The sequence below is a fragment of the Oculina patagonica genome, chromosome 13, assembly GCF_052425735.1.
Source record: "Oculina patagonica isolate OP01 chromosome 13, crgOcupat, whole genome shotgun sequence".
Lineage (NCBI taxonomy): Eukaryota > Metazoa > Cnidaria > Anthozoa > Scleractinia > Oculinidae > Oculina > Oculina patagonica.
In genome coordinates, this window is record NC_135770.1 from 19,619,501 (window position 1) to 19,646,497 (window position 26,997).

Here is a 26,997-nt window from a genome sequence, read left to right on the forward strand (position 1 = left end):
TTTCCCTCTTATGCAGTCACAGACACTCAGAAGCCCAGATAGCGTCTTTGAAGAAAGCTTTTGTAATTGTGCTAGAATTGTATGGCGTAAATTCCCGCACTGCGAGTTTGCATTATTCTTCCATTGTTACATCACGGTTGCCTTGGCAAATTATTAGAGGGTTTTAGAACGACGTCAGGTGTTTTCAATTTTAGATGGCTACAAATTAAGTGCCTGCCGTCGCATATCTCGAACAGTTTTCAGGTTTAACTAAAAGAAAGCGACTTATACTTTTGGTTGATCAGAAACAGGGATCTGAATCGACACGCGAACTGAACAATTATATTAATTAACACATTCTGAACAACTCCGCCTTTCATTTCGACCACCGCGTGGACCGCTTTTAGGTTTCGTCAGTAGAGCAAAAGGCGATGTCCACGTTCAAGCCCCTTGGGGCAAGTGTCCCGAGCCTGAAAATCAGCCTTCTTTCGAAACGTGAACCAAATAAAATGTGTCCAAAAACGGTCTAATTATTGAAGTAGCTCACGCTGTGCAGTTTTCACGGGTTCGATTCCCGTTCAAGCCTGAATTTTTTTCAGGCTTGCTTTTCTCAACTGCTTTAGTTGAGTACATTACTGCGATGATCTTTCATTTGCTTAAAATGTATATCCGCAGTACAAATATATGAATTTCATATATATTCATTTCATATCTTCTCCATCCACGGGTATATAACGAACTCACAAGTGACCAGTTCCCAGTTGGCTTGATAGCTCAGTTGGTTAGAGCGCTGCACTAGTATCGCAGACGTCACGGGTTCGATTTCCGTTCAAGCCTGAATTTTTTTCAGGCTTGCTTTTCTCAACTGCTTTAGTTGAGTACATTACTGCGATGATCTTTCATTTGCTTAAAATGTATTAAGCGCCCTGGGCACTTACCTAATTTTTGGACCTTGAGAGTGGGCGCTTATTCGAGGTGGCGCTTACTCGAGGCTGGGCACTTATTAAATTTTCACCATTTTTTGCATGTAGTACGTTTATTTTGCAAGAAAATAATATATACCGGTATTAACAAAACGTGAAGATGTACCAAAACTGAATTTTAATTGTTTATTGAAAGTTTCTGCAAAATTCTAACTCGGTCTTCGGGTTAGTCTCTTAGTAGTACTTATCAATACTCCTTTTGTGCACTTCAGTTTTTTTAGAGGGGTGGGGATGACCGCTTATTTGAGGCTGCACGCTTATTAACGTTTCCTACCTTCAGGGTGGGCGCTTATTCGAGGTTGGGCGCTTAATCGAATAAATACGGTATCTCTTATTGTGTAGCTTCATGCTACAAAACTCACATACATACAACAAATAGAATAAGACTGCCAACAAGATAGTTCGATCGACATCGTTACCGTTTTAGCTGTGCCTCAGTCAATTAATACTATATTGACCGGGAAGATAGATTTGTCAAGGTAAATTGACTACATACAATTCATGTATTGTGCCACGTCTCTGTCTCAGTAAACCAACTGTTTTGCAGGTCTAATGACAGACTGTTTTTGTCCCGTGTATTTGTAGTGGCATATGCTGTGGTGCTCAGGTGCAAAGAAGTAGTAGTACTTAGTAAGTTAAACCTCATTTCAATGTCATTCGTTCTAGCCTTTTACACACTAATCGATGACACTAATTGAAAAAGTTTTATCTTTAATTTTAATTTTAATTTTTTTTATTTTTTATTTTATATCTTTTATTTTTTATTTTTGTTTTTTATTTTAATTTTATTTTTTATTTTTTAATCTTTTTTTAGTTTTTTTTAACAGTTTTATCTTTGCTTTTAAAAAAGCAACGATAAAAATTAAACATTTTCCTGTAAAATTATGGCATGTACACACATTAACAGTTCTGATGGCCATCACTTCCATTCCCCCTCTCAGCCCTGTAGCGAGGTGATGATTGCTCATAACTCCATTGCAAAGTCCATGTGGCCTCACACTTGAATTAGGCTGGTTTTCTAAACAACAGCTGAACCACCTCTATTCAGGAGAGAAACTCTGCAAATTGGTAATAAATTGACTCATTTCTCCATCTTCAGTGATTGATGGTCTTTTTCTTTACATGCAATCAGCTGGTCTCTTTTTATACATTTCCAAAGAGGTATTTAGGCCTTTTTCTGCTTGTTTTGGTCATTGATGCATGCCTTGAAAGCTTTAACATGCTCCTGGCATTTTCTCCAGTCTTTATGTTCATCCATGCAATCCTTTAAAATAAAATATACATACATAAGCAAAAGGAACATGAAACATGAAAATGACAACCATGCTATGAGCCAGCAGTGTGCCTAGGTGTCTATGGCCCATGGGACACCCACTTTTGAGGGCTTCCAAAATAGCTAAAACTGTAGCGACAATCCAGAGCACCAACATTGTTGCTATCCTTCTATGGATGTACATTTTCATTCTATACTCTACGCTTCTACGGCTCTACGTTTTATTTTAAACTCTTATTTTAAACTTGCATAATTTCCCACTTACAGGGGTAGGGGAGCGGGAGAACCGCTTGTGATGGGGGAACCCGCGAAGCGATGGAAATCACAGACAGATAACTGGCACGAAACAGAACGGAGGGAGAAGAGGAGAACGGGCCCTGTCTGGACAAAGGTGAAGGAGTCGATGACCGAACGAGGGACACAGGACGAACGAGGGAGACGGGACGCGGAAGGCGCAAAGACAGACACTGTGGCACGCGGAACAGGTAACGAGGTATCCGAGGGAGGAAGGAGGGGCAGAAACGAAAGTTGAGAGCGTAACGTCGCGATTGAAACGAAAATCACATGTTAGGTGTTGGCAACTGGCAGAGTGCTCCCTGATAGACAATGTCTGAGTAACATTCTCAGATCTGCTGAGAACACTCTCAGATCTGACACTGGTGACTCAACAAACAGTACAAGACCAAAATGAGGAATGACCACGAGAGAAGAAAAAATTCGGGGGGCAGCCCCCGGACCCCCTAGAAGGGGAAGGCCCGTTGGGCCTTCCATTGATACCCGCCTGTTTTTATATTCTACCCACTTGTGCCAAAACTTATTGAAACCCCTGCACTTATGGATTAAAAATCATGGAATGTGGCGTAGAAACGTACAGCTCTACAGAAATTTCTACGCCTATTTGGACCACATAAAACGGGCGCCAGTTGTCACCAAAAAGTGACAGTTTGGTTGGAAACAAGCGAAAACGTGACATCATAACCCTCCTTGGAAGGCCTCACTCTTTGGTGACAATGTGGAACACATACTGGGAAATATGCCCCACAACATCTACTTTTCAAATCCCGCAAAAAAAAAAAAAACAGCCGAGACTGCCTTCCATCTGCTTCAAAAATGACACAAAAGGTCAAGTATTGCTGGTTCAGGTTACCTACTCATACCCAGTATTACTCTTTAGCAGCAAATTGTAATCAGTTTTCATCGCATTTTCCCATGACACAAAGGCACAATTTGAAAAAGTCTGCCCAAAATTTCCAATTGATTTGTTATCAAAACAGATATTCTTCACAACTATTATCATCTATCAATTTTATATAGAAGTACCCCTCCCTACTTTAACTGTAAGGCTAACTGTAATCCTCGCCACAAGGCTAACCCTAACCCAAAAGCCAACATAACGAACAACCTAACTACAACAGCACTTTAGATCTGATCTCCTCACCAGCTGACCATTGAAGTATGAAATGCAAGTCAAGGGATGCAGGGTGGATCCAAGGAGGCTAGCTTGGGTGGCTAAAACCCCCACCAACCCCTGTTTATAGACCCACCAAAATTAGGGACAATGATCTTCTGAGAATGTGTTAAAATTTTTGATAATTTTAGCTAAAAGAAAAATATATTTGTTAACATTTACCCCCTCCCCTTTGAAAAATCGTGGAGTTAACATAAAACAGTAACAGACACACCAACACTTCCCCCCCCCCCTCTCCCACTATAGAGCGTTTTCACATGACGTCACGGCGGCCATATTGGTGTTCCAAAACAATGAAACGGTGTTGGTGTACCAAGCCAATCCTGTGGGATTTCAAGTCTTTTCTTATGTAAACACTTCCTTTTGTTCCAATAAATTTGCATAGATGTCGGCCACGTGAGTGAAAACGCTCTATTCTGGATCCGGCCCAGATGGTCATGACTTTATGTAACAACAACTATCAATAACAAGGGGTCAGAATCTTCTTTTATCGATCACCCACTTTATAAATGCGAATTGTGATCAAAAAAGCATTGACATTTAACCATCGATCGAGTTCATGAAATGTCGTGCATGAACGCTAAAAAAGTTGATCTCACCATTAAAGCATAATGAAAGTCTGCACATCCCGATTTCTTTATCCTAGTATCAAACGAATCTTCTTCTTCCTCCTCTTCTTCTTCTGCTAATTCGACTTTTTCTTTCTTTTCCTCCTCTTTTTCCTGTTTTCTATGCCCATGGAACGATCTTCCGCCATGATGCGACATGATTGCATAGGAGACACTTCGTGCAACCACAAACGAAGGCACCTTCCAAAATTATAACCGCTTGTAACGCGGGCTCAAATTGTGATAAACATGGCGGGTCTGCAATGTTTTGGTTGTGGACAAGAATTTGGCTTCTTCAGACGAGAGGTAAGCTTTCATATTTTGTCGCTTGAGAGGAATAAACACTGAGATTTTTAAAATATTTTTTGGTAAAAATGTTGGATGGTAGCGTGGCCAAGACAAGTGCTTCGAGCGCTGGTCTTCTTTAAAATTTGTAACCGTCTACCGATCGAGTACTATACTTTCTTCATAACTAACATAAACTTTTTTGAGCTTATAAAATTTTAGTCCTAGACTATACCATGAAAATGCTCAACAGCCAGGCATCCTTTCATTTCGGACTATTCACTATTTTGTGGTTATATTTTGTGGGAATATTTGTTAGGCCCCATAAGCTGCAAGCTATCATTATAAAAATATGCACAAACCTGTTAAAAATAAATTTAACAATATTAAAAGCTAAATCAATTTTATAAGCTTAATTTGTTTTGTTTGCTACTGCTCAAAGCTTAATGTGGTAATACGGTGTGAGACTGATTTTATCACTAACTTTAATTTTTTACATTTCAGCACGGATGTAAAAAATGTGGACGACTGTTTTGCTCTGGCTGTACTTCCAATTCAGTGATTTTACCAGAACATGGCTCGAAGAAAATGAAAGTTTGCGATCAGTGTTACAAGAATATAACAAGGTTAAACTTATGTTTGTAATCTTTGCAGTTGCTTACCCCAACCATGACATACAGTGATGACTGTTGTTTGTTTTCCTTTCTTACTACTAAACCTTTTCATTTGAATTCATACTGATCAATTTTTGATTTTTAGCTGTCTTTCAGTCGCATTCTTTTTCCTGTATTTCCAGAAATGTGGAGAAGGATTCTCAAACTACAGATAGTAATGACATGAATGACTTAAATAAGGATACAGCTTTACTCAGACCTAGTTTTAACAGTTCTCAGGTAAAAAAAATAAATAAAAATAAAAGTTGTCTGGAAACTATCAGGTATTAATAGTACACCACAATTTTTTTAAGTTCATTTTTTTTTTCACCCTGACCAAGGTGACCACTGAAAACCCAGTAAAACAAAAACAGATTCACTTGAGAACCTTTCCAAAATTATCTACTATAGATTGCAATACACTGTTCAGTAGTAAAGTACTGGATCCAATATTTACATTTAATGTTACATTTATATCAGTTTGGTGTTCTTGAATCTTATTCAGAAGAGCAATACAGCAACAGCTGGAAACGTCACAACAAACATATTAACTGCTGCATCTTCAGAATATGAAAATCTCTCGGCTGATCCTGACGAGGCAATTAGGAGAAGACTTGCAGAGCTGAAAGCAGATGATTCTTGTACGGGTAAGGTTTTAGCAGTTTTTGAGCTGTTATAATCTTATGGCAAAGACAATTTAAGGAGTGGAAAGGTGAAAATTAATTAAAATTGTTTTGAACAAAGCATTAGAAATGTATTCAAATTGCAAATGTCAAAATGGTAATGTTCCTATTCTTTGCTAAAATTCAATGTTTTTTCTGTTTCTATTATTGTTGTCTGAAGTGATTTGGAAATACATAAAATTTTCTTGAAATTAAAATAGTACTTGTGTATGTATTTTTACAAACAATATTGATGCTGAAATTTCTTTTATCTTTCACCAGAAAATCCACCAGGGACAACAATCACAGATCAAGAAATAGGAGAGAGGTTTGAGAACCTCGCTGGCAGAAAGGCAACATCAATGCAGAAATCTAATGTAATTACATTGTATATAATCCCTTTATTACTAGTTAGTGTTTCAAGTTTGAAGTTGAGTGATTTGAGGTTTGAAATGATAAAATTTCATTTGCACATATCTGGCACTTGTCTCTTTATTGAATACTCCTTGTTGTTGATTGCCTCCTTTCATTTAATTCATACTCCTTGCACAGCAGTTGTAAGCGGTCTTGTAAGTTTTTATTCCATAAATTGTTTTAGATCAATACTTTCCTGCCAAAGAAATCTGAAGTGGAAGAGGTGAATGATTTGATGAAACAAATGTTGGAAGAAAACAAGCTTGATGAGGATGATCCAACAAGTGTAGCTGGGGTAACAGACAAGGAAATTGAACAGAGGCTTGCAAAACTAAAAGATATTGATCCAAGTAAGTTGGAAATACAGTTAAAGGCTTAGAGGCATAACCATGCCTCGGTGAATTTTGCACACATTGCATGCCTATGATTCCAGATTAGTGCAATGTGTGCAGAGGGCTTTGAAGATATTTAAAAGTTAGGTCTGCACTCAAGCCAAAGTGGCCTTGCCTGTCCCTACTGCCTTCCACACATTATAGATTAGAGCAAAGAATGGTAAGTGGAAAAAAGGCCAGAAGTTTGGGGTGTGATCTCTCTCCAATTCAAGGCGTGGTGGCCTAATGGTATAAGTGCGCGGGACTTTGGATCGAGTAGAGCTCGCACGCGCGATTTCTCGCTCTCCCTGACTGACTAGAATGCCAAGCTACACTGGCTACGGATGGAGTGGTTCTGGTTCCAGCCCTGGCCAGGCCACTGTGTTATGTACTTGGGCAAGGCACTTTACTCTCATAAGTGCCCCTCTTCACCCAGGTGTATAATTGGGTACCTGACAAAATTTAATGCCAGAGGGTAAGCCTGCAATGGATTTGCATCCCATCCAGGGGTGAGTAGAAATACTCTTAGTCGCATTTGTCTCCAATGCAATGTTCAGTGTTTGGGGATGAGGCAGAATGTGACCCTCACAATGGGAGCTAATATTATAATTATACTGGTTTCCTTTAGTATGAAGCGACTCAATATTGTCCTACCACTCCCCTCCTGGATGAGATGCTTGTCCAACACAGCTAGGTTACCCCCAGCATTCTGACAGGTTGGCCTTACGCTTGACCAAGAACACAACACTGCAGGGACTTTGACCAGTCCAGCACTTAAACCCAGGCTGCAGGATCCAGAAATCCAACCTGCTTACCATAAGGTCACTGTACCGGAGTGACCCTAGAGATGTTTTAAAGAATATTATTTCCTGTCCATCTTTAGCTCCTCCATCCCTCTTTATTGACGATAACATCTTTGACGTCAAAAAAAAGAAATCAAAAGACTATTACTCACTTCTTGTTCGCAAAATAGCACAATTTCCTAATATCATAAACAAACTGCAGAACGATTTTAACTTTTCTATCGATCAGCTGAGACAAATCTTTAGTCTGCCACACTCTGTTGTACTTGAATCTTATGTAAAAGGATTTCAATTCAAAGTGCTCAACTCTATTCTATACACTAATTCAAAATTACACAAAATAGGCTTTAAAACAGACGACCTATGTTCATTTTGCAAGGCAGAACCGGAAACCTTGTACCACCTTCTTTATCAATGCTCCTTTGTTAAACGGTTCTGGAGTGAGTTTCAAGGTTACTGGCACCAAATCTCAAATCAGCAGGTTCATCTTTCCCTCCAAGATATTTTATTTGGAATATTATCCAATCCATGCCCTTTACTCAACTTACTGAACTATTTTATAATCATTGGTAAACTACTTATATGGGACTGCAGAAGATGCCAAATTCAACCCACAATTCAAGGATTTCGTACTAAAATTGCCATTAAATATGAAACGGAAAGTAAGATCAAAAAGAAAGATTATTTTTAAAAAAAATGGGTACTAATCCCAAATTAATTTATGTCATTTCCTTTTTTTAGTCATGTAGATGGCATCATTATTATTTGAACTAGTTGAACAGCATGACAACTGTAACTGTCTTTTTTTTTTCCTCTTTCTTCTTTTTTAGATATTGAATAATAAATTTTGTGAGCAATGTAATCGCGTTTGTATCTTTCATGGTAATAATCTATAAGTAAATAATTTCGGTTCTTTTAGTTAATATATAAGTGTGTTCGTCATCATCGTATTTTGTAGAGTTGTTATTGTAAGCTAACTATATATTTATCAATGATCGTAAGTTATTTGTAGGTAATTTATTCTTCTGTAAGTAACTTTAATGTAAGCAGCGTATATCATTGTAACTTATTTTTTTTGTTAGTAATTATTCTAGTCTTGTAGTATTGTCAGTACGTCAACGGTTATAATGAACAATGTTGACGCGCTTCATGTGAATTGTCGATACTGTTAGTTATTTTAGTATGTTTTGTAATTGTTGTGTCATATGCTGAATATAATTTTAAAAAAAAAAAAAGATGTTTAAAAAATCTCCTAATTCCAGTGAAAGTTATTGATAGTGTTATTTAAATACTTGCTGTCTGGCAGGTCTAACAAATCAACCTAAACGTTGTGAGTTTGATAGTGATGAAGATGATGAAACAGCAAGTAAAAAATACCTCAAACAGGTTAGTTTATTTCTATATGTTCATAACTGTGGACTCGCTTTGAGGCTGTGCTCCATATACACTAACAGTGGTTCTTATGAGCCTGTCCATGTTAGTCTCCCTGCACCCATTGAAATTATTGAATGTAATAATGAGTATGTTTATTTAGACCCATTGATCAGTCTGGCAACAAAACTTTATTCATGTTTAGTTTAATTAATTTCGATTTTTTATCAAGCTCAACTGCTGATCTGAAACATTTCATGGCCTATGATGATGTGGCAGTTTGAATGGTGTGAATGTTCCCCACACACAAATTATTCAAAGTAACTTAAAAGCTTTCATGGCCAATCATATGTTACCTTTCATACTCACTTAGGTCATGTTTTCTTGCTGCCTGTTCATGCTTAAATGCAACCAACAGAATCAATAACAAACGTATATTTAAAAAATAAATAGTAATAATACCGGTATGTTCAATTTGGAAAATGGGAAGACAAAATTAAGGCTCAAAAATAGTGCCATTTGGATGTCTGGGAGAACTTTAAGATTTCCTGCTGGGCAAGTAACATTTCATGGTCACTAATGTCCAATGGACAGTAAAGTTAATACTGCAGACAAAAATCACAAAATAATAAACTTAAAGACAAGCATACCGGCAACTGCCTTGCAATTGGCAAACAAAATTTGATAACTGCTTGTCTAAAGGACAAGCTAGAATTCAAGTTTTTTTAAGCCCCGAAGCCCTGGTAGTGCAACTTCTAGTAATGCCCACTTGTTTTGGCAGATATTAGATGAAGCAGCTTTGGAAATGAAAACAGATAACATTGACTTTGGTAAGTATTATAATTATAAAAATAAACTGGTGTCACTGACAAGTAGATTAACATATTATTCTGTATAGCAGTAAGGATTGTGCAAAGGACTAGCGTCCATTCCATGGGGGAGTAGCAATACTCCTAGTCTCTTCATGCTATGGAAACTGGAGATAGATACTGGCATTGATGAGCCCTCTGGCCCGAAATCCTTAGCTTTGATAGGCAAAGAGATTAGAGAAAAAAACTAATATTATTGATCTCAAAGGACATTATTAATGTAAACAATTGAAACATATTGCTTTTGACAATTTGCCAATTTTAGTGCAAAACAAAAATTCCAAGAAGGATCAAATACAGCTTTTACTAAATGACTGTAATTTGATTTTTTTTTTTTGTATAAATTAGGCAAAAGTGACAGTGGCAACTCTAAACCTCAAAAGCCAGGCAAATCTAAGGTGAGACTATAGTCATAATTGACAGGGTTTTGGGGGGGGTAATTGATAATTAAATCAGAAAACTAGTTTAATTTGCACAGCTCAGCATTTTTGTTTTTTGTGGTCACTCTTTCTCAAGCAATTATTGTGACTCTTAAGGTTGCTATCTTTGCCAGCTTATGTTTGAAGAACTTTACTAAATAATAAGTTATCAGGAATTTGACTAAATTGCTGTCAGAACTATCCTCCAAGTGAAGGGGTAAAGATGTGTGTTTAATTTTAAGTTAAATAATTGTTAACATATAACTTAAAGAATTCACCTCCTTGACTCATTACTATGTCATTTATCTGACTTTTTAGCCTACAGATGCTAAGCCTCCAAGCAAGCTTAGCAGCATTTTCAGTAAGGATTATGAAGCAAACAGTGATGATGACGAGTTACCCTGGTGTTGTATATGCAATGGAAATGCTGTGCTAAGATGTCATGGTTGTGATGATGACTTGTATTGTCGGAGGTGCTACAGGTACATAAGGGTCACAACGGTGTCAACTACTTGTATTAATGAAATAATGTTGGAGGGTACTGTAAAATTCTAACAATAAGCCTCACCAAGCCCCCCCCCCCCCCTTCCCCCAAACCCCAAACAAGCCCATCCAAAGATACCAGTAAGCCCGGGGGCAAAATTCTGAGATGTAAAAATCCTTCCAGCAATAAGCCCTTCAGATTATAAAAAGCCCATGGGTTTATTTCTACCGTACTTTAAGTTCAAATCAAATGTCAATAAAAAGTTTTTAAAGCCCCCTACTTTTGAGGTTGTTTTGCATATTTTTGGCATCATAATTATTATAAAACCCACCTCTTTCTCTATTAAGCTGTCAAAATGAATCACTGTTCAAAGCAAAAAGGATGCTTAGAAGCTCCATGCAAAAAATAGAATTACTTATTAAAGGTGGTTTAATCATGGAAGTTGAGTTGAAGAGAAAACAAAATTTTAAATAAACACCTTCAGTTGGTGCTTTCTCAAGCCGGTAATACAGTTCTATAAATTTGCCAGGCATAATTTACTTTTTCAGATTATGCTACAAACAGCAATTTGTGGGTATAAAAAATTATTGTGGGTACATGTAGATGAAAGAACACTCAGACAAACAAAGATCACCCTTTGCTATAGGCTCAAAAACAGACTAAACTTTGTCATAAATTATTCCTCCTAAATGGAGATGAGCAAACCAACTAGGTTTATTCAATTTATTAATTTCAATAACAAGTTTCTTTTTCTGCAGGGAGGGGCACAGCCAAGAAGATTATGAAGACCATGACATATCAGAGTACAGGCCACCAAGAAAAAAAAGATGATCACCAGAATATTCCAATATTTCTGACTGGAAATTAAAACTGCACCTTTCATTAACACACAGATCTACTCTGCGCAAGCCAACGGTTACATGTTTCACTGCCATTGATCATCTAAGCAGACCTCTCAGGAAATAGAAGTTCACTTTTGAACAACCGGTTCAAAAGGTCATGTCTGTCAATTCTGATTGGTAGATTTTGATCCAATTGTTTCTGTTTTCCTAGGTTCATTGCCTGTCGCCATAATTATAATTGGCAGCAGCGTAAAAAAAAATAATTAGTGGGGTTTTGAATTTCAAAGTTCACATGTTATGAAAGGCACAGCCTAACTAAAAGGTGTTACAATTTACGTAAGAATAATCTCATGAAAGAGTCAATGACAGGACGTCTGTGTCTCAGCTTGAGGATAAACAGAAAACCCATGAAAATTTTATTATATTTATACACTGTAAAATATGTCAATGTTCAAGAATAAAGTGCCAGTTTAATAACTTCCTGTATTTCACACCTATATCACAGTACAGAATGTTGTTGCTGTTGTGTTAATCTGAGAGTGGTATGCACTGGACATTGCACACAAGGGATGCCTGATTGTGGGGTAATTGCCCACGCCCACCAATAGACGACTGACAGGCAGCCAACACAAAAATAGTTATCATACCAATATGTTGCCCACTTTTGGTAGAGCTTGTGACTGGATTGTTCACATCAACATAAGAGAGTACATATACATCTTACAGTCCAATGCACTCCCAGCATATCCAATCCAATGTTCGGTAATCATACCCAAGCAAACACCAACTGTTCGATTGGGTTTGGTAATCAAACTCACAATAAAATTTGGTCAATCAAACAAAATCGAACATGCAATTACCAAACAGTTGACAACTGAGCAAAATCGAACCTTCGATTACCAAACAGACGACAATCGAACAAAATCAAACCTTCAATTACCAAACAGTTAACAATCATACTCAATTGAACGTTCAATTACCCGAACCTCTGTTTGATTTGATTAGTCCTGCATGATTTACTTACAGTATCAAGAGACAGATTTAGAACAAAAATAAATCTGATCGAGTTTGATTGGTTCAAAAATCAAACTCACAGCAAAATAGATGTTCGATTTTGTTCAGTTACCGAGCCCAATCGAACACCAATCATTTGATTTTTGGTTTGATTTTGTTAGATTAGATGCACCTGTTGCACTGTAGATCTCCCGGCAAATTATGCAGTTAATTATTAAAGTCACCGACATATCACTGTCAGTCAACTGTCGACTAAAATATGGTCGACAATCAGCCAACATTTTTTCTTCTGGACGCTGTCCTCATTTTTTACATATAAACAACATATTCTTGCATTTGGTGAAAAACCACGCGTGAGAACCAAGTCTGTCATGAAATCAAAATTAATTGAGCGGAACCACTCCATCGCATCAACGTCTGGCTTTACTTGCAGTTTTTACTTTATCATCCATGTCAGGTGCCATGTAATCAGCTATCGGTGGCGTCTCAGTTGGACCCTTAAACTGAACTGGGAAAAGATCACCATCGACCTGAATAGCTTCTTCATAAAGATGCAACGAGCTTTTCTTAAGTTCTTTTAACGCCTCTTCGCGGCATCTTTCCAATTCCTGAACACGCTGTAGATCTTTCTTATGCTGCTGCATCTTGTGTCTCGACCACTCTTTTAACAGTAAAGTTCTTCTCTCTTTCTCTTCTGGCGACAACTCGACCGGGCTTCGTTGTCTCGATGCCTCCAATAGTGCTGTATTCAACAAGGATTCCGGATCAATAGGGGGAACAATTTCTGTTTTACGAATGTTAAACAATGGTGTTTTCTTCTTCTTTTTGTCCACAACCGGACCTTTCTTTCTCTTAAGGCTTGGATTATGTCTTGCAGGTAAGGCTTGCCGTATGGCTAGACCGCTAGAACGAACGAAGAACGAAAACAATCTTTTTTGCATGAAGGTCGCCATGTTGGTTTTTCTACTTCGTTCCCAGGTTTTCACGCTCGCCCAAAATTGAAAAGATGACGGGGGACTGGTGTATATGGTTTCCGGGTGCACACGTCACCAGAAAACTTTTCAATAAAGTTATATGGTTTCAATTCGATTTAACGCATCCTCGGAGACCCAGGGGCAGTTAGTGGCGGCAAGGGAAAGCCTATACGGGCTAAAAAAATATCGGCATGACTTTTCATCGCAGATACTTTTTTTTCGTCCGTATAGGCTTTCCCCTGCCCCCACAAACTGCCCCTGCGTCTCCGAGGATGGAAGAGCTCGTTTTGCAGAATCGATGCAGAATCCGGGTGCAGAATACAGATCTGTAATTTTTGAAACGATATAAAAATTACACCATATATTGGTAATAGGTTGAAGTTTGATTTAATATATTTTTTAAGGTAATCGATATTACCATGGCAACGGTAAACATAAAACCGCCGAAGGACTAAGGGACGGACCATTATTCTTTTGGAGGGGGGGGATAATAATATTGAAAAAAATTGTTTGCAGGGCCTGGAAAGACAAAAGAAATTGTTTGCTAAAACGATATGTATAACAAAAAATACTAAGAATTTCGAAAAAAAATGTTTGCAGACTGCATAAACTAAAAAAAAAGTTTGCAGAGGAAAATTTTTCTTTCCCCCCCCCCCCCCCTCCAAGAAAATAATGGTCCGTCCCTAATTCCTGATTTTTGCGTGAATCAGATTTACCGCTAAAAAACTACACAGCATCTTAAACTATGATGTACTGCAAATAAAATATTCAAAAAAAAATTTAAGATTATGTACAACTAATACAGCGTTTGGGTCCCCTGTGCCCGAGCCTAAGTCGATAACATGTCAGCCGTTCTCGTCACCAGCGTGACGAGCTCAAACATACCGGTAGTTCTTTAGCTTTCTTTCAATGCAGACTACATTGCGTAACGATAGAAAATCGCATTGGCAGCAGCTTTGTAGCATGTTTACTCCAAGGGAAATCACATTTGAACTCTTGGCACAAGGGATTGGCAGACAGGCCATCGAAATTGCCTGCCTTGCATGTATCATTCCTTTTAGTGAGGCCGCAGGTAGCCATCGCGAAATTACTTTCCATAGATAACAATCCCATCAAATCGAAAAAAAAAAAAAAACAGCACACAACCAACAAAAGGTAAGTGAACTAGGGCTTTCCACAAGTTGCTCGAGATTTCCTAAAAAGTTGCCCGTAATTTCTCAAAAAGTTGCTCAAAAGTTGCTCCAAAACTCCAAAAAAGTTGCTTCTGATATTAAAAGTTGCTCGAAAGTTGCTCCAAAAAATCCAAAACGCTGCTTCTAATCAAGACAATTTCGTTAAATATATGCTAATTTCCCTTTGTGGGTTAGATTTCTAAACAAAAAAAAAGATTTCTAAGCAGTTTTATGCAATTTTACAGCAAAAAAGTATCTAAATAACATATCAAGGGGAAAATTTGTACAATGATGATGTCATGTTTGCTGAGGATTTTTTGTAATGTTTTAATGTAGAATGAGCCGAAAGTTGAAACGTCTTCGGGCGTGATTCTAGAAAATCATCGCCAATCTTCGTAAATCTTCGGAAACGTTCGTATGACCTTTAAACAACATTCGGATAATCTTCGGAGATCTTCGGTCTGGAAATTTCTCAAAATGCAAGAAGTTGCTCCAGAGGAAAAAAGTTGCTCGAAGGGAAAAAAGTTGCTTTCGAAACATGAAAAGTTGCCAAAAAGTTGCCGAGCAACTTGTGGAAAGCCCTAAAGTGAACTATATTAAGTGTTGACCAGGGAGCCCATCAACTGGTGTTGACGCATTACTACTGAGTGACGTTTTCATCATTCATTGAAGTGGGAGGCGCAGTGGCCTAATTCGCCTCCGAGTCGAACGGCCCGGGTTCGAGGCCTGGCCGGGGCGCTGCGTTGTGTTATTGGGCAAGACACTTTACTCTCACAGTACCTCTCTTCACCCAGGTGTATAAATGGGTACCGGCGAATTTACTGCTGGGGGGTACCCTGTGATGGACTAGCATCCCATCCAGGGAGAGTAGCAATACTCCTAGTCACTTAATGCTACGGAAACCGGGATAAGCTCCGGCCTGTATGGTTCACTAGGCTCAAAGTAGACTTAACCTTAGCAATTAAAACAGTCCAAGAGTAAGCAAGATCCTGATCATTCTCGTCCCCATAGCCCTTTCGTTTCTCTTAGGCGGCTGGGCCTTGGCACGAGAAAACGAAGGGCTCTGGGGACACTGGATTTCCAGTCCTAGATTCTAGGACTTCCGGCCTTCATGTATGTAGTCATGACGTTTCAAGAGAATGTATAAGAGAGTCGTTACGTTTTCGACTTCCGTTTAGGAATTCTTTGTTCCAAACAGCCAATCAAAAAAATTCGAATTAATTCAAAAATCCTATGTCCCCAGAGCCCTCCGTTTTCTCGTGCCAGCAAGCCGGCTAAGAGAAACGAAAGGGCTATGGGGACGAGAATGGATCCTGATAAAACGATTCGTGTCTTAACAAACCAATTTTATGCTGCGCTAGCGATACTTTCGGTTGGGGAGCTGAGTCCCCCTCCCCCACCCCCAACAAAAAAATTGTTAGGGGTCTTTAGCCTTCGGTCTTATCAACTGTCCCCCTCATTGAAAACTTGACTAATTGTTAGTTAGAAGATAAGGGTAGAACCAATCAGATTCCCAGGTTTCCAATAGAACACGCTCTGTGTCTACTGAGTGACATTTGAAAACAGGCTGTCATTACATATTTAACAATTATTCACCGAAGTGGAGGTAAATAGTTTTTTGCTAATCACCTCCGAGTTGGTCAATCAGAGAGCGCGAAAAGTACTCATCACTTGTGTGGTATATACTTATAAGCTTTATAAGGTTCTTTAATCGACAGCTGATTGTAAACGGAGTCGCCATTGCCATTGCGGTACCTTCCGTATATATTAACGAAGGGGCCTTATCTATATTTTTATTACTGGAAGAAGATGCTGCAAAAGGTAAATACAGTATCAACCAGGAATCATTTTAATGCAAAACGTATTAATTTTATTTACAACAATACTCTTTATGACGCACTTTATAAATAACATTTATCAATAATTCAAACGAATTTTTATAACAGTAGGTTTCTTTGGACAAATATTTTTACAATTTTGCTCAATAGCCAGCCAGTGACGACATTTCTTGAGCCCCTACCTCGTCTACGCGCAGTTTTGTTGCATCTAAAAAGTGCCTTTATGCACCTTCTTTGACCACTGTTCTGTTCGTTCTCGGCGGCACCGTCATCATCCTTCTCAAAATCAACACCTTCATCATCATGGTCATCATCATCATCATCATTTTCTTCTTCTTCTTCCTTTTCTTCTTCTCGTTTCTCACCCAGTGAAGTTCTTGTTAACTCCTTTCTTTCATAAATGCCCTCATTGTCAACATCCTTTTCATCCTCACCATCAACTCCTCCTTCTTCTTTTTCTTTGCCTTCTTCTTCCTTGTCTTCCAATAAACTTCTGCTAAAATACTTTCTTCGCTTAATTCTCTCTTCTTCATTATTCTCCTTAACATCCTCATCATGATCACCATCATCAGTATCATCATCATTTTCATTATTGTACTCATCATCCTCAGTGTCCTCATCGTCATCATTATCATTATTATCCTCATCATCCTCAGCTTCATCATTGTCCTCATCTTCCTCATCACCATCATAACCATCATCATCAGCAGCAGCAGCATCATCACTACTTCCATCTTCTTCTTCCTTTTCCTCTCCTCGTTCCTCGTCCAGTGAAGTTCTTATTAAATCTTTCTTTCGATAAATTTCTTCCTTGTCAACATCCTTTTCATCATCATCACCTCCTCGTCCTTCTTCTTCTTCTTCTTCTTCTTCTTCTTCTTCTTCGTCCAATAAAAATCTGATCATATACTTTCTCCGCTTCATTCTCTCTTCTTCATTGTTCCCCTTATCATCAGCACCATCATCATCATCATCATCCTCATCATCATCACTACCATCTTCTTTTTCTTCTTCTTCTTCTGATTTGTTTTTTGCATCCGCATAAAAAGGCAATACACACAATAATTCTGCATTATCCTCATCATCATCACTACCATCTTCTTCTGATTCTTTTTTAGCATCCGCATAAAATGGCAATACACAGAATAATTCTTCATCATCCTCACTACCATCTTCTTCTGATTTGTTTTTAGCATCCGCATAAAAAGGCAATACACACAATAATTCTGCATCATCCTCATCATCATCACTACCATCATCTTCTTCTTCTGATTTATTTTTAGCATCGACATAAAAAGGCAATACACACAATAATTCTGCATCATCCTCATCATCATCACTACCATCACCTTCTTCTTCTGATTTGTTTTTAGCATCCATATAAAAAGGCAATTCACACAATAATTTTGCATCATCCTCATCATCATCGTCATCATCAAAATTATCATCAGTATCATCGTCATAATCATCATCAGTATCATCGCCATCAACATCTTCTTCTTCTTCTTCTTCTTTATTTTTCTTTTCCTTTTCCTCTTTCTCCTGGTTAAGAAGTTAAGACGTATTATAAATATTTGTTTATTCACTATTTTTGGCTCAGGAAAGTGGAGTTTTGGAGTTTTTGGACAAAGCGCTATTGATCAATTCGGGTATTGGACTATTGGCTTTATATGAATAAAGATATTCTAAATCATTAGAATAATTATAATTATTATTATAATTATAAAAATCATGTCGCTTGTCTCTGCTGGAAAATAGATAGACGAGCGGCAGCCGGAAATGCGTCTGCGTTCGCAGGCTTGCCTCTTGGGAGAAGAAATTACTCCTGCCTAGTCCACAGGCCTTTTCCTTCTTCTTGGTGGTGGTGCTCGTTTCGCTTGGCGTTCTGGGACTGACGTCAACGGCTCGCTTGGTATTGTGGGTATCGATCAACCGCCGAGCTCTCTATTTGTCCCTCCTTACCGTCTTAACCGGTCGGCCAATCAGCAGCTGGGGACTAGGCAAAAGTTTCTCCTTGACCTGTGCGCCATTTTGAAAAGCGGACAAGACATCTGGGGACGAGGTTTCACGGTTGCACAGAGGTTTTTTAAAGCGACTGCGCTCTTTGCGCCCCAGTAGTCATGTGACTACGCTCTAAAAATTATATCCAGAATCGTATTCCGGTATCGGTTGGTTTTCTTTTCGTGCAATAATGCAATGTTTATTAAACTGAAATTAACTAGGCGTAATGAATGCTCCTGACCAATCCTCTTGAAATAACGTATTCTAAAACAATTCTCTACTAATTGTTAGGTGCGTACGTTAGTTCGCCATCCCGAAGTTAGCTTTTTTATTAAGATATCACTATAAATTTAATTTGTCTTTAAAACAATCTGCCTTAACTTGCGCATCATTTTTTAATTGTAGCTCGGCTACTTTCAGCGCGCGAAGTTAAATCTGAGAAATACTCATCACTGTCATGGTTTTTTAAAAAAATGTTTAAAGCAGAGGCTACGTTCGCCACTAAAATAACTACTTTGCTGATCTATTGGCTTCTCCCACCTTTGGTTGTCTCGTGGAGTTGACAAATTGGTAGCCATATGCATCTTCTATCACAGGTGGTGCATTTGCAGTTTCAAAAATGTGTGTAAACCTGTACCATCTAATCCCTTCCTTTTTATATTCGATCGCGAATACCGTTCGGGTGGATCGTTGTTTCTTTTTAGTGTTTACAATAATCTGGGTGTGTTTAACACGCTTTTCAGTTTCATTGTTTTCTCCACAGCTCATTCTTGTTACGAATAATTCTGCCATTTCGGCGCCGCTGTCTTGTGACATTTTTCACCTTTGCCTGAATCAAGCTTGGCTTTGGTCATACGACACAATGGATGTCATTGTTTACTTCATTCGTTCGAAACGCGCCATTTCTCCTCGCGCTTGTTACAGAATTTGCGCGCGCAAAGTTTTAAATTTCACGTCGACAAAATCTGCTGATTTACAGAAGGTAATCCGAGATCAGCGATTGTTTAATAACTTAAACAGAGAATATCATCAAGCTATTTTTTAAAATTCAGAATAATTTAGATATTTTCACCAGTCATGGTTTGTTTTGTCGCCATTCAAACGCGCGCAAAATCCATTTTCAAGTTCAAATTTAACTGTCTTAACTCATGCCAGCTACATAAGGACCAATCCGCAGAGAACCACTGAGATTTTTTTCAACATGTTATCATCTTATCTTTTCAAGCGCGCGCATATGACGACAAGCCACTTTTAACGGTTATCACACGAAACTCCCTCGTAAATCACTCCTAAGGGGTAGGGGGACTCACATATGGGGGATACTCGTCGAAAATGTGGACTTTATCTTCTCTTTTTTATTATTCTTTCATGAAAAAGACTAGCTACGAGCGTTTCCTGTTTTTTCTCAGACCGTCGAGAGAAAAGCAACTCGCGCTCTTTTACGCTCTACGGCCTAAGACAAATAAGGGACTGCTTCAAGTCTTTTAGGGGTCATGAATAGTCCCTAAAAATTTTGCAGGGCTTGGAACATTAGGTTTATTCTCGGAATGCTCGCAAAATTATAGAGGGGGGCGTAAGGGGGTCCGAAAACCGCAAACCCGCACAGAATTACGCTACAAAACCGCAAACCGCATCAAATTTTACCAAAACACCGAAACTGCAGTTTCAAATGACTAACAACGGTAGATAAGACTGAATCTGAGCCGAAGATCTGGTCTGGAATGTCATCAAGTCAACGTATCATTGGATAAAACAGTTAAACACATCAAGTATTGACTGGAAGAGGCTGCAATTACAAGCAACAGGGCAAGTTTGCTTAATAACGAACCCTGATTGTGTAAGCTGATACGCTGTAAAACAAAACACTTGGCTCGAGCTTCTTTAACTGAAGCAAAACAACCGAATGTGAAAGGATCCAGTGGAAACGTAAGAGAATCATATTACCGCAGACAATTTTCTCACCGACTACCGCGACCTAAAATTTGTAATCACCGCACACCGCGTAGTCTTGTAAATGTGACGATAAGTTTTTCCTTGCTTGGAGAGTTAAAACCGACTTTTGAACTGAGAGAGAAGTGCGCTGTAGCTACGCTGAAATATGGCTGAGATATGACTCAATACCACTGAAATATGGGGAAACTTAACTCGGTAGAGCACTCACTTGCTGCGGAACGAAGCCTCGTCAACAAGCTTCAAAGGTACACGGCGATCTACTTCAAGGAACTTCAGAACTACAGACGTAAGGCAGAGACAGAACTTGGGTCCAACAGTAGTTTATTCTGCTAACTTCGTAATTATCGATGTACTAATCACACCGTCGATGTAATCAAAGAATGTTTACAACGTCGCTTGCTTATATATCATCCTAAGTGAGTTTCTATTGTTAAAATTTTACAACGTGGAAAAGCTATGACAATGCAGCCAAGTGAATGATACAATAAGAACGGAAAATATTAGTTTACAGTCTTCCTTACTTCCTAAATTTCCTTTGTTACACTAAATGATTGATAGCAGAGAGAAACTCCCCTTGAATAGAACGAACGAAGAATATCCGCAACGCAAATTTCCAACAAAGAAATTATGAACGAGCAGATGTACAAAAGTACACAGTCCAGTGCAAACGAATATCTTATAAAGAAATTAACTAAGGACAGCTGACAAAAATACAAGTTTTTCCTGAATAAGTAAAATAGAATTTCACAAGCGTTAGGTATTTAACTTTAAAGTTACTGTTGGCTTTTTACATTTTCTCAGGGACGAACACTCTCTATTATATCGGTAAGACGAGTAAATGCGGCTAAATATTATAACAACTGTGTCACGTCCATATATAACTTTTTATCAGTTTGATTCACAACTTCATGACTGACAATTGAACGTTTCCAGAATACTCATTGATCGCTCTCTTATTCTAAACGAGACTCCCGGTCGAATCTCTACAGCAAAGCAGTAGCTATAATTTGAATTTTACAGAGAGCGTTGATTAACGTAACATCTTAAAACTATCTTTCTCTGAAATCACGGAATTATACTAATTCCCCTCGTTACATTCCTCCCACCTTAAAACGAGACCTCCCGGTCGAGAAAAAGGTAAAGGAAAAGTAGAACTCATAACTACCATGCGGTGGAATACTTGAGTTTTAAGCAGTCTAAAAAAAAAAAAAAATCTTCCAAATCAACTTTCTTCCGAAGCGGTCAGTAAACATCTCCATACTCGTAATGGACAACGTACTACAATTATAAGTTCTTCTGTCTCGTCTCGACTTTAAAATCTAGTATATCTGACTTCTTCACACTATGTTTCTCTCGGCTAAAATACTGTTCACTTGTAATAGATCGATAATAAACTTCATAACTTTTTTAACATTTGTCTTCAAATTACCTAACGGTATGACTCAATAACGTGATACTTCATTTCCAAGGTGTGCTCTCATAGTATCAAAGACATTTTTAGTGGCATCTTCTTCTAAGTCGCTGAGTACTGTTGGCGGGCTCGAATAGTCAGTCTTCAACGTTTTCTGGGCATCACGTGACTGTAATACTTTTATCCTCTCTCCTTTTTCTTCTTTTGGGACTAAACTTTGAGCAGTTCCCTCGCGATTCGCTTGGCCATCTTCAACTTTATCATCTGGGGTTCTGGGGACGAAAAACTTTGGCATGTTCTGAATAACAGGCTTGGCATGGTCAGTCGTGTGCGGCGTGCATGAGGCTGTGAGCAGGTACAGTATAATGAGCATCAAAACTAAGAGTGGCTGCTGAAATCCCAGTGCTTTGTTCTTTCTGCTTCGAGGAATTAATTGGCAATTGGACTCAATACTCGTCTCAACATGTGTGGCTACGGTGTTGTTTTCTTTCAACTTGTGCTGCTGGGGAAGGCAAGTTCTCATAACTGGCCGCAATGTAGTTGCACTGGTAGCTTTCCCAGCATGCCCGGTTTTCTTGAAGGTAATGCTGCTGTTGTCCAGGTCAATCAAGGCTTTGTTTGCTTGGAGAAAATCCCTACCAAGGATGGCATCACAGGTAAGATTCTGCATAACATGGAAGTCGCAGGGATACTTACAACCATTTAACTGTAAAGGGACGGTAATCTTTCCTAGCACTTGTACTGTGCCTCCACCGACTGCCTGAATAGACGATAAGGAACAGTCACTCATCTTAGGCGGAAACTGACCATAAATCTTTGTGAAAAACTGTTTGTCAATGGCTGATACACATGCTCCAGTGTCCACAAGTAACTGAACGGCTTGGCCTGCTATTTTGCCTACGGTAGTCAGGTCATGGGACGTAAGTTTGGCATCACTTCTACGTGACAGAAAGACATTGCTTTGCTGCACTGAGGACTTCATTTCTCGGCGATTTCTCTTGTAGCACTGTCCTTGCTTTGGCATAATTTGACTTTGCCGCTGATTGGTTACCGTCAGCTTCACTTTCTGATTTGAACTTGGGATATTCACATCTGCTTCTTGGCTGGTTGTATTTTCTTTCTTAGGCAGGGCGGCTATGACATGCGTCATAGCCGCCCTGCCGCGTCCACACTTGTAACACACTGGTTTAGACTGTCGGCTGCGTTCTCTGTTTTCTGCTAACTCGGGGCGAGTGATTTGGTTTCTGTGGGCAAGGCTATTTATTCGGTTGTCTACTCGTCGGTACAGACTTTCTAATTTGTTGGTGAAACTTCTTTCCATACGGCAAATTTCTGCAGTAAACTCTGGTGCCCCATTTCGGTTAGTTTCAGAAAACGTGGCTATGCGAGCTGTGTTTCCATCTCTGAAATTGTCATATGGATCTGCTGCGATAAGGGCATCTATTCTGGCGTCCATTTCACGGCAAAGTTCATCCAATTTGCTATCAATTCGGCGAATTTCTCGTATGAAATCTGGAGGTTTACTGTAGTCTCCATACGCTGCAAGATTCGCTGTGTTGTTGCTTTCGTTGGGTTTTGCCTGAAATGCCCCGGAATTGTGCTCGTCTGGTGTCGGCAAAATACCATCAATCAATCAATGCATCAAGTTTGGCTATGATTTTAGCGTCAGTAGCTGTAGCGTCAGTCTTGGTGGGTTCCTTAGCGTTTTGAAGTTTGTTGCTTAGCTCTTCTATTTTCGCTAACACATCGTGATTTGAGTCGCTTGGTTTGCGTGATTCTGTGGGATAACTCAGGTGATACGGGACGCCTACTACATGAGAGTTCATTGTGGTTTTCACGGCGCAAGTTAGTCGTGCTATCTCTTCGGCTTCGCGGAATGACTTTGGCTGTCTTAATAGCACAGTTTCTCGGATTTCTGGTCGTAATCCTTGAACAAAAAAACGCATTTTCTCTGCATCGGTGATATTCAAACGACGGAACTTGTTTGTCAAGTCAGTCAAATATGTGTCCAGAGGTTCTATCGCTCCTTGCTGTCGAGTTGAAACTGCTTGCCAAATTATCCAGCTTTGGTTGTTGTTGGCAAATCTCTCTCTCAGGGAATCTCTTAATTCTGCGTACGTGGACTTCTGATCTGGCGACAAAGAATAATAAAAATCTTCTGCTGGTCCGGCTAAGTTCATGACTAATTCTGCTTGAGCTGTTGGACTGGCCAGATCTATTCGGCGAAGTTTAAGGTAATTTTCAATTTTATCCAGCCAACGATTAATATCTTCGGAGTCATATCCGTGAAATGGTGCAGGTCTTCGTGTGTTTACTGTTTCTGGGAGCGGTGCTTGCTCTAAGGCACTGGTTGTCTGCTGGTGTTGCAATCTTAACTGGCGTTGTAGAGTTGCCATCTGATCCTGTAAGTCTTTAAATGCGGCTGCTTCCATGGTGTTAGGTTCGGTACCTTGGTCCTTTTTGTGTACTTGGTTTTCTTCGCTTATTTCTTTATTGTTTTCACTCTCTCCTGAATCTTCTCGCTCGCTTTCCGTTTCCGTGTATCCGAATTCGTCGCTGGAAACAGAGTCGCTACGAGTTCCTCTTTTGTTTTGTTTTGGTTTTTTGTAATTTATGCGAGTTCGCAATTGGTCGTGAACACTCGCTTGTGAAATAATTATCGGTTTTGTTTGGTAAGTGAAGCTTGTTTCTTGGCGTGGATTCAGTCTGTTTACTTTTTTTTCGCTGGGTTCGCTGATCTTTTCGACTTCTAAAGCGATGCGTGGACTACTCTGCAACTGCCTTGACTCGATCGGCGTAAAATCTTCTAATGAACTGCTCTCACTTCCTTCACGCGGACTACAGAAAATATGCTGAACAGGTGAATTCGATTGAACAATGGATGGTCCTTCGTTCTGGTCAACACTGATATCTATCGCTTCTCGGTTGGTTCTATTGGCTGGACCTGGACTGGGAAATGCTGTGAAAATTCTTCTCGACTCTTCGGTATGTGATTCAATGTAACTTCCAATGTTCGCTTGGTGTGGCGGGACTAGACCAGTATACGGACAAAATGGTAATTCGTGGAGCAGTTCACAATTATCTTCTTCCGATAAATCGGCTTGAACAGATGTATCGACTTTAGGCGTTCTGGCTTTAACGGTTTGATTGGCTAGATTTCTACTTCTTAAATTGTATCTCGGATGAAAACTTCTCTTTAAGACTCTCTTGACAGACTTCATTAATTTCTGTTCTTTCTGGTTTACTCACGTTACTTGAGCGGTCTGTTCCTCTTTTCCACGCTCAAGGGATTACATCGGTTAGCGTCAACTTCAGCTGGCTTTATTCTTCTCTTGTTGCCTTGCTAACGTCTTTGAAGATCCAAGAAGCACCACTCTTCTCCACTTACTGTGACGATAAGTTTTTCCTTGCTTGGAGAGTTAAAACCGACTTTTGAACTGAGAGAGAAGTGCGCTGTAGCTACGCTGAAATATGGCTGAGATATGACTCAATACCACTGAAATATGGGGAAACTTAACTCGGTAGAGCACTCACTTGCTGCGGAACGAAGCCTCGTCAACAAGCTTCAAAGGTACACGGCGATCTACTTCAAGGAACTTCAGAACTACAGACGTAAGGCAGAGACAGAACTTGGGTCCAACAGTAGTTTATTCTGCTAACTTCGTAATTATCGATGTACTAATCACACCGTCGATGTAATCAAAGAATGTTTACAACGTCGCTTGCTTATATATCATCCTAAGTGAGTTTCTATTGTTAAAATTTTACAACGTGGAAAAGCTATGACAATGCAGCCAAGTGAATGATACAATAAGAACGGAAAATATTAGTTTACAGTCTTCCTTACTTCCTAAATTTCCTTTGTTACACTAAATGATTGATAGCAGAGAGAAACTCCCCTTGGATAGAACGAACGAAGAATATCCGCAACGCAAATTTCCAACAAAGAAATTATGAACGAGCAGATGTACAAAAGTACACAGTCCAGTGCAAACGAATATCTTATAAAGAAATTAACTAAGGACAGCTGACAAAAATACAAGTTTTTCCTGAATAAGTAAAATAGAATTTCACAAGCGTTAGGTATTTAACTTTAAAGTTACTGTTGGCTTTTTACATTTTCTCAGGGACGAACACTCTCTATTATATCGGTAAGACGAGTAAATGCGGCTAAATATTATAACAACTGTGTCACGTCCATATATAACTTTTTATCAGTTTGATTCACAACTTCATGACTGACAATTGAACGTTTCCAGAATACTCATTGATCGCTCTCTTATTCTAAACGAGACTCCCGGTCGAATCTCTACAGCAAAGCAGTAGCTATAATTTGAATTTTACAGAGAGCGTTGATTAACGTAACATCTTAAAACTATCTTTCTCTGAAATCACGGAATTATACTAATTCCCCTCGTTACATAAAACCGCAATACCGCAGATTAAAATAAAAATTACCGCAAAACCGCACGAAAAATAACGCAAAACCGCATCACCGTAAACTCTTACGCCCCCCTCATTATAGTGGGTGCTCGTTTCCTCGTGCTCGCATATTTTTACAAGTGTTCGCCTGCTCAGTTTTTGGTGAAGGTTTAATACTTTTTGAAAGGTGCTCGCTGCTCACAAGGCTTAAACTTTTGTCAACGCTCGTGCTCGCAAAGAAAAGCGCTGTGCTTGCATGCTCGCAAAGACCAATCGATACCCAATCGATCAAGAAATAGGTTGCACGAAGGACACAAGTTTAAAAGTAACGACAAACACTTTATCTACCATGCAGCCATGTTGAAAATAAAATAATAATACTAGTAAATGACTTCGGCCATTTTCCTAGTCTAAAATTCAGCCGTCCTCTCGACCCAACCCCCCAACGAAGGGGCGCGGGCGAGAGGGGGGGGGGGGGTGGGTCGAGAGGACGGCTGAATTTTAGACTACTATTTTCCGTACCACGTTTTATAGATTGATTGATTCGAATCGGTTGCTCTAGTCTCGAAACGCCCGAGAAATTGTGTTTAACGTTTGTCACTTGTATCCCCAAGACTGTCCGAAAGCGCCCGCTCCAGACCTCTGCTCTCGCACGAAGACTGCGCACGTTCGCAAGAAAAAGTACGACTGTTTCGCAAGTAATAGATAAAAATCCTCTTATTTTCTCT

General features: G+C 39.2%; 5 protein-coding genes across 6 annotated transcripts in view; 1 reads left to right on the plus strand and 4 right to left on the minus strand.

Annotated features, from left to right (window-relative positions):
- LOC144634567 (kelch-like protein 7) overlaps nucleotides 1-385 on the minus strand; it is an 8,670-nt gene extending 8,285 nt beyond the window's left edge. For both annotated transcript variants that reach the window (XM_078493571.1, XM_078493570.1), the window contains exon 1: nucleotides 1-385. This exon is cut by the window's left edge and continues 36 nt beyond it. The gene's annotated coding sequence lies outside the window, so the exon portion shown is untranslated.
- Nucleotides 386-1,063: 678 nt separating this feature from the next.
- LOC144634718 (uncharacterized) lies at nucleotides 1,064-4,473 on the minus strand. The gene is made up of 2 exons (XM_078493758.1): nucleotides 4,303-4,473; nucleotides 1,064-2,226 (listed from the first exon to the last, which is right to left on the minus strand). Exons 1-2 carry the CDS (start codon nucleotides 4,468-4,470, stop codon nucleotides 2,128-2,130), a joined length of 267 nt encoding a protein of 88 aa, XP_078349884.1. The 5' UTR covers nucleotides 4,471-4,473; the 3' UTR covers nucleotides 1,064-2,127.
- Nucleotides 4,474-4,521: 48 nt separating this feature from the next.
- Nucleotides 4,522-11,962, plus strand: LOC144634630 (abscission/NoCut checkpoint regulator-like). Its single transcript, XM_078493648.1, has 11 exons — nucleotides 4,522-4,617; nucleotides 5,101-5,222; nucleotides 5,393-5,489; nucleotides 5,755-5,896; nucleotides 6,194-6,288; nucleotides 6,510-6,675; nucleotides 8,806-8,885; nucleotides 9,652-9,700; nucleotides 10,088-10,137; nucleotides 10,477-10,640; nucleotides 11,401-11,962. The coding sequence occupies exons 1-11, from the start codon at nucleotides 4,561-4,563 to the stop codon at nucleotides 11,471-11,473; spliced, it is 1,095 nt and encodes a 364-aa protein (XP_078349774.1). The 5' UTR covers nucleotides 4,522-4,560; the 3' UTR covers nucleotides 11,474-11,962.
- On the minus strand, nucleotides 11,935-13,462 carry LOC144634704 (large ribosomal subunit protein mL40-like). The gene has a single exon (XM_078493738.1). It carries the CDS (start codon nucleotides 13,449-13,451, stop codon nucleotides 12,909-12,911), a length of 543 nt encoding a protein of 180 aa, XP_078349864.1. The 5' UTR covers nucleotides 13,452-13,462; the 3' UTR covers nucleotides 11,935-12,908.
- A 3,026-nt stretch (nucleotides 13,463-16,488) lies between these two features.
- Nucleotides 16,489-19,311, minus strand: LOC144634566 (uncharacterized). Its single transcript, XM_078493569.1, has 2 exons — nucleotides 19,024-19,311; nucleotides 16,489-18,024 (listed from the first exon to the last, which is right to left on the minus strand). The coding sequence occupies exons 1-2, from the start codon at nucleotides 19,297-19,299 to the stop codon at nucleotides 16,582-16,584; spliced, it is 1,719 nt and encodes a 572-aa protein (XP_078349695.1). The 5' UTR covers nucleotides 19,300-19,311; the 3' UTR covers nucleotides 16,489-16,581.
- Between the last annotated feature and the right edge of the window lie 7,686 nt (nucleotides 19,312-26,997).

What these genes read in the sequence shown, in the direction of transcription:
- LOC144634718 (XM_078493758.1), bottom strand. Translation starts at nt 4,470, where the DNA reads ATGTCGCATCATGGCGGAAGATCGTTCCATGGGCATAGAAAACAGGAA. An exon ending in ACTTTCATTATGCTTTAATG is followed by an intron (nt 2,227 to 4,302) that starts GTGAGATCAACT and finishes TTTATTTTAAAG; the next exon opens with GATTGCATGGATGAACATAA.
- LOC144634630 (XM_078493648.1), top strand. Translation starts at nt 4,561, where the DNA reads ATGGCGGGTCTGCAATGTTTTGGTTGTGGACAAGAATTTGGCTTCTTC. An exon ending in AGCAGATGATTCTTGTACGG is followed by an intron (nt 5,897 to 6,193) that starts GTAAGGTTTTAG and finishes ATCTTTCACCAG; the next exon opens with AAAATCCACCAGGGACAACA. An exon ending in AACAGATAACATTGACTTTG is followed by an intron (nt 9,701 to 10,087) that starts GTAAGTATTATA and finishes TGTATAAATTAG; the next exon opens with GCAAAAGTGACAGTGGCAAC.
- LOC144634704 (XM_078493738.1), bottom strand. Translation starts at nt 13,451, where the DNA reads ATGGCGACCTTCATGCAAAAAAGATTGTTTTCGTTCTTCGTTCGTTCT.
- LOC144634566 (XM_078493569.1), bottom strand. Translation starts at nt 19,299, where the DNA reads ATGTCACAAGACAGCGGCGCCGAAATGGCAGAATTATTCGTAACAAGA. An exon ending in ACTCCACGAGACAACCAAAG is followed by an intron (nt 18,025 to 19,023) that starts GTGGGAGAAGCC and finishes CTTCTTAACCAG; the next exon opens with GAGAAAGAGGAAAAGGAAAA.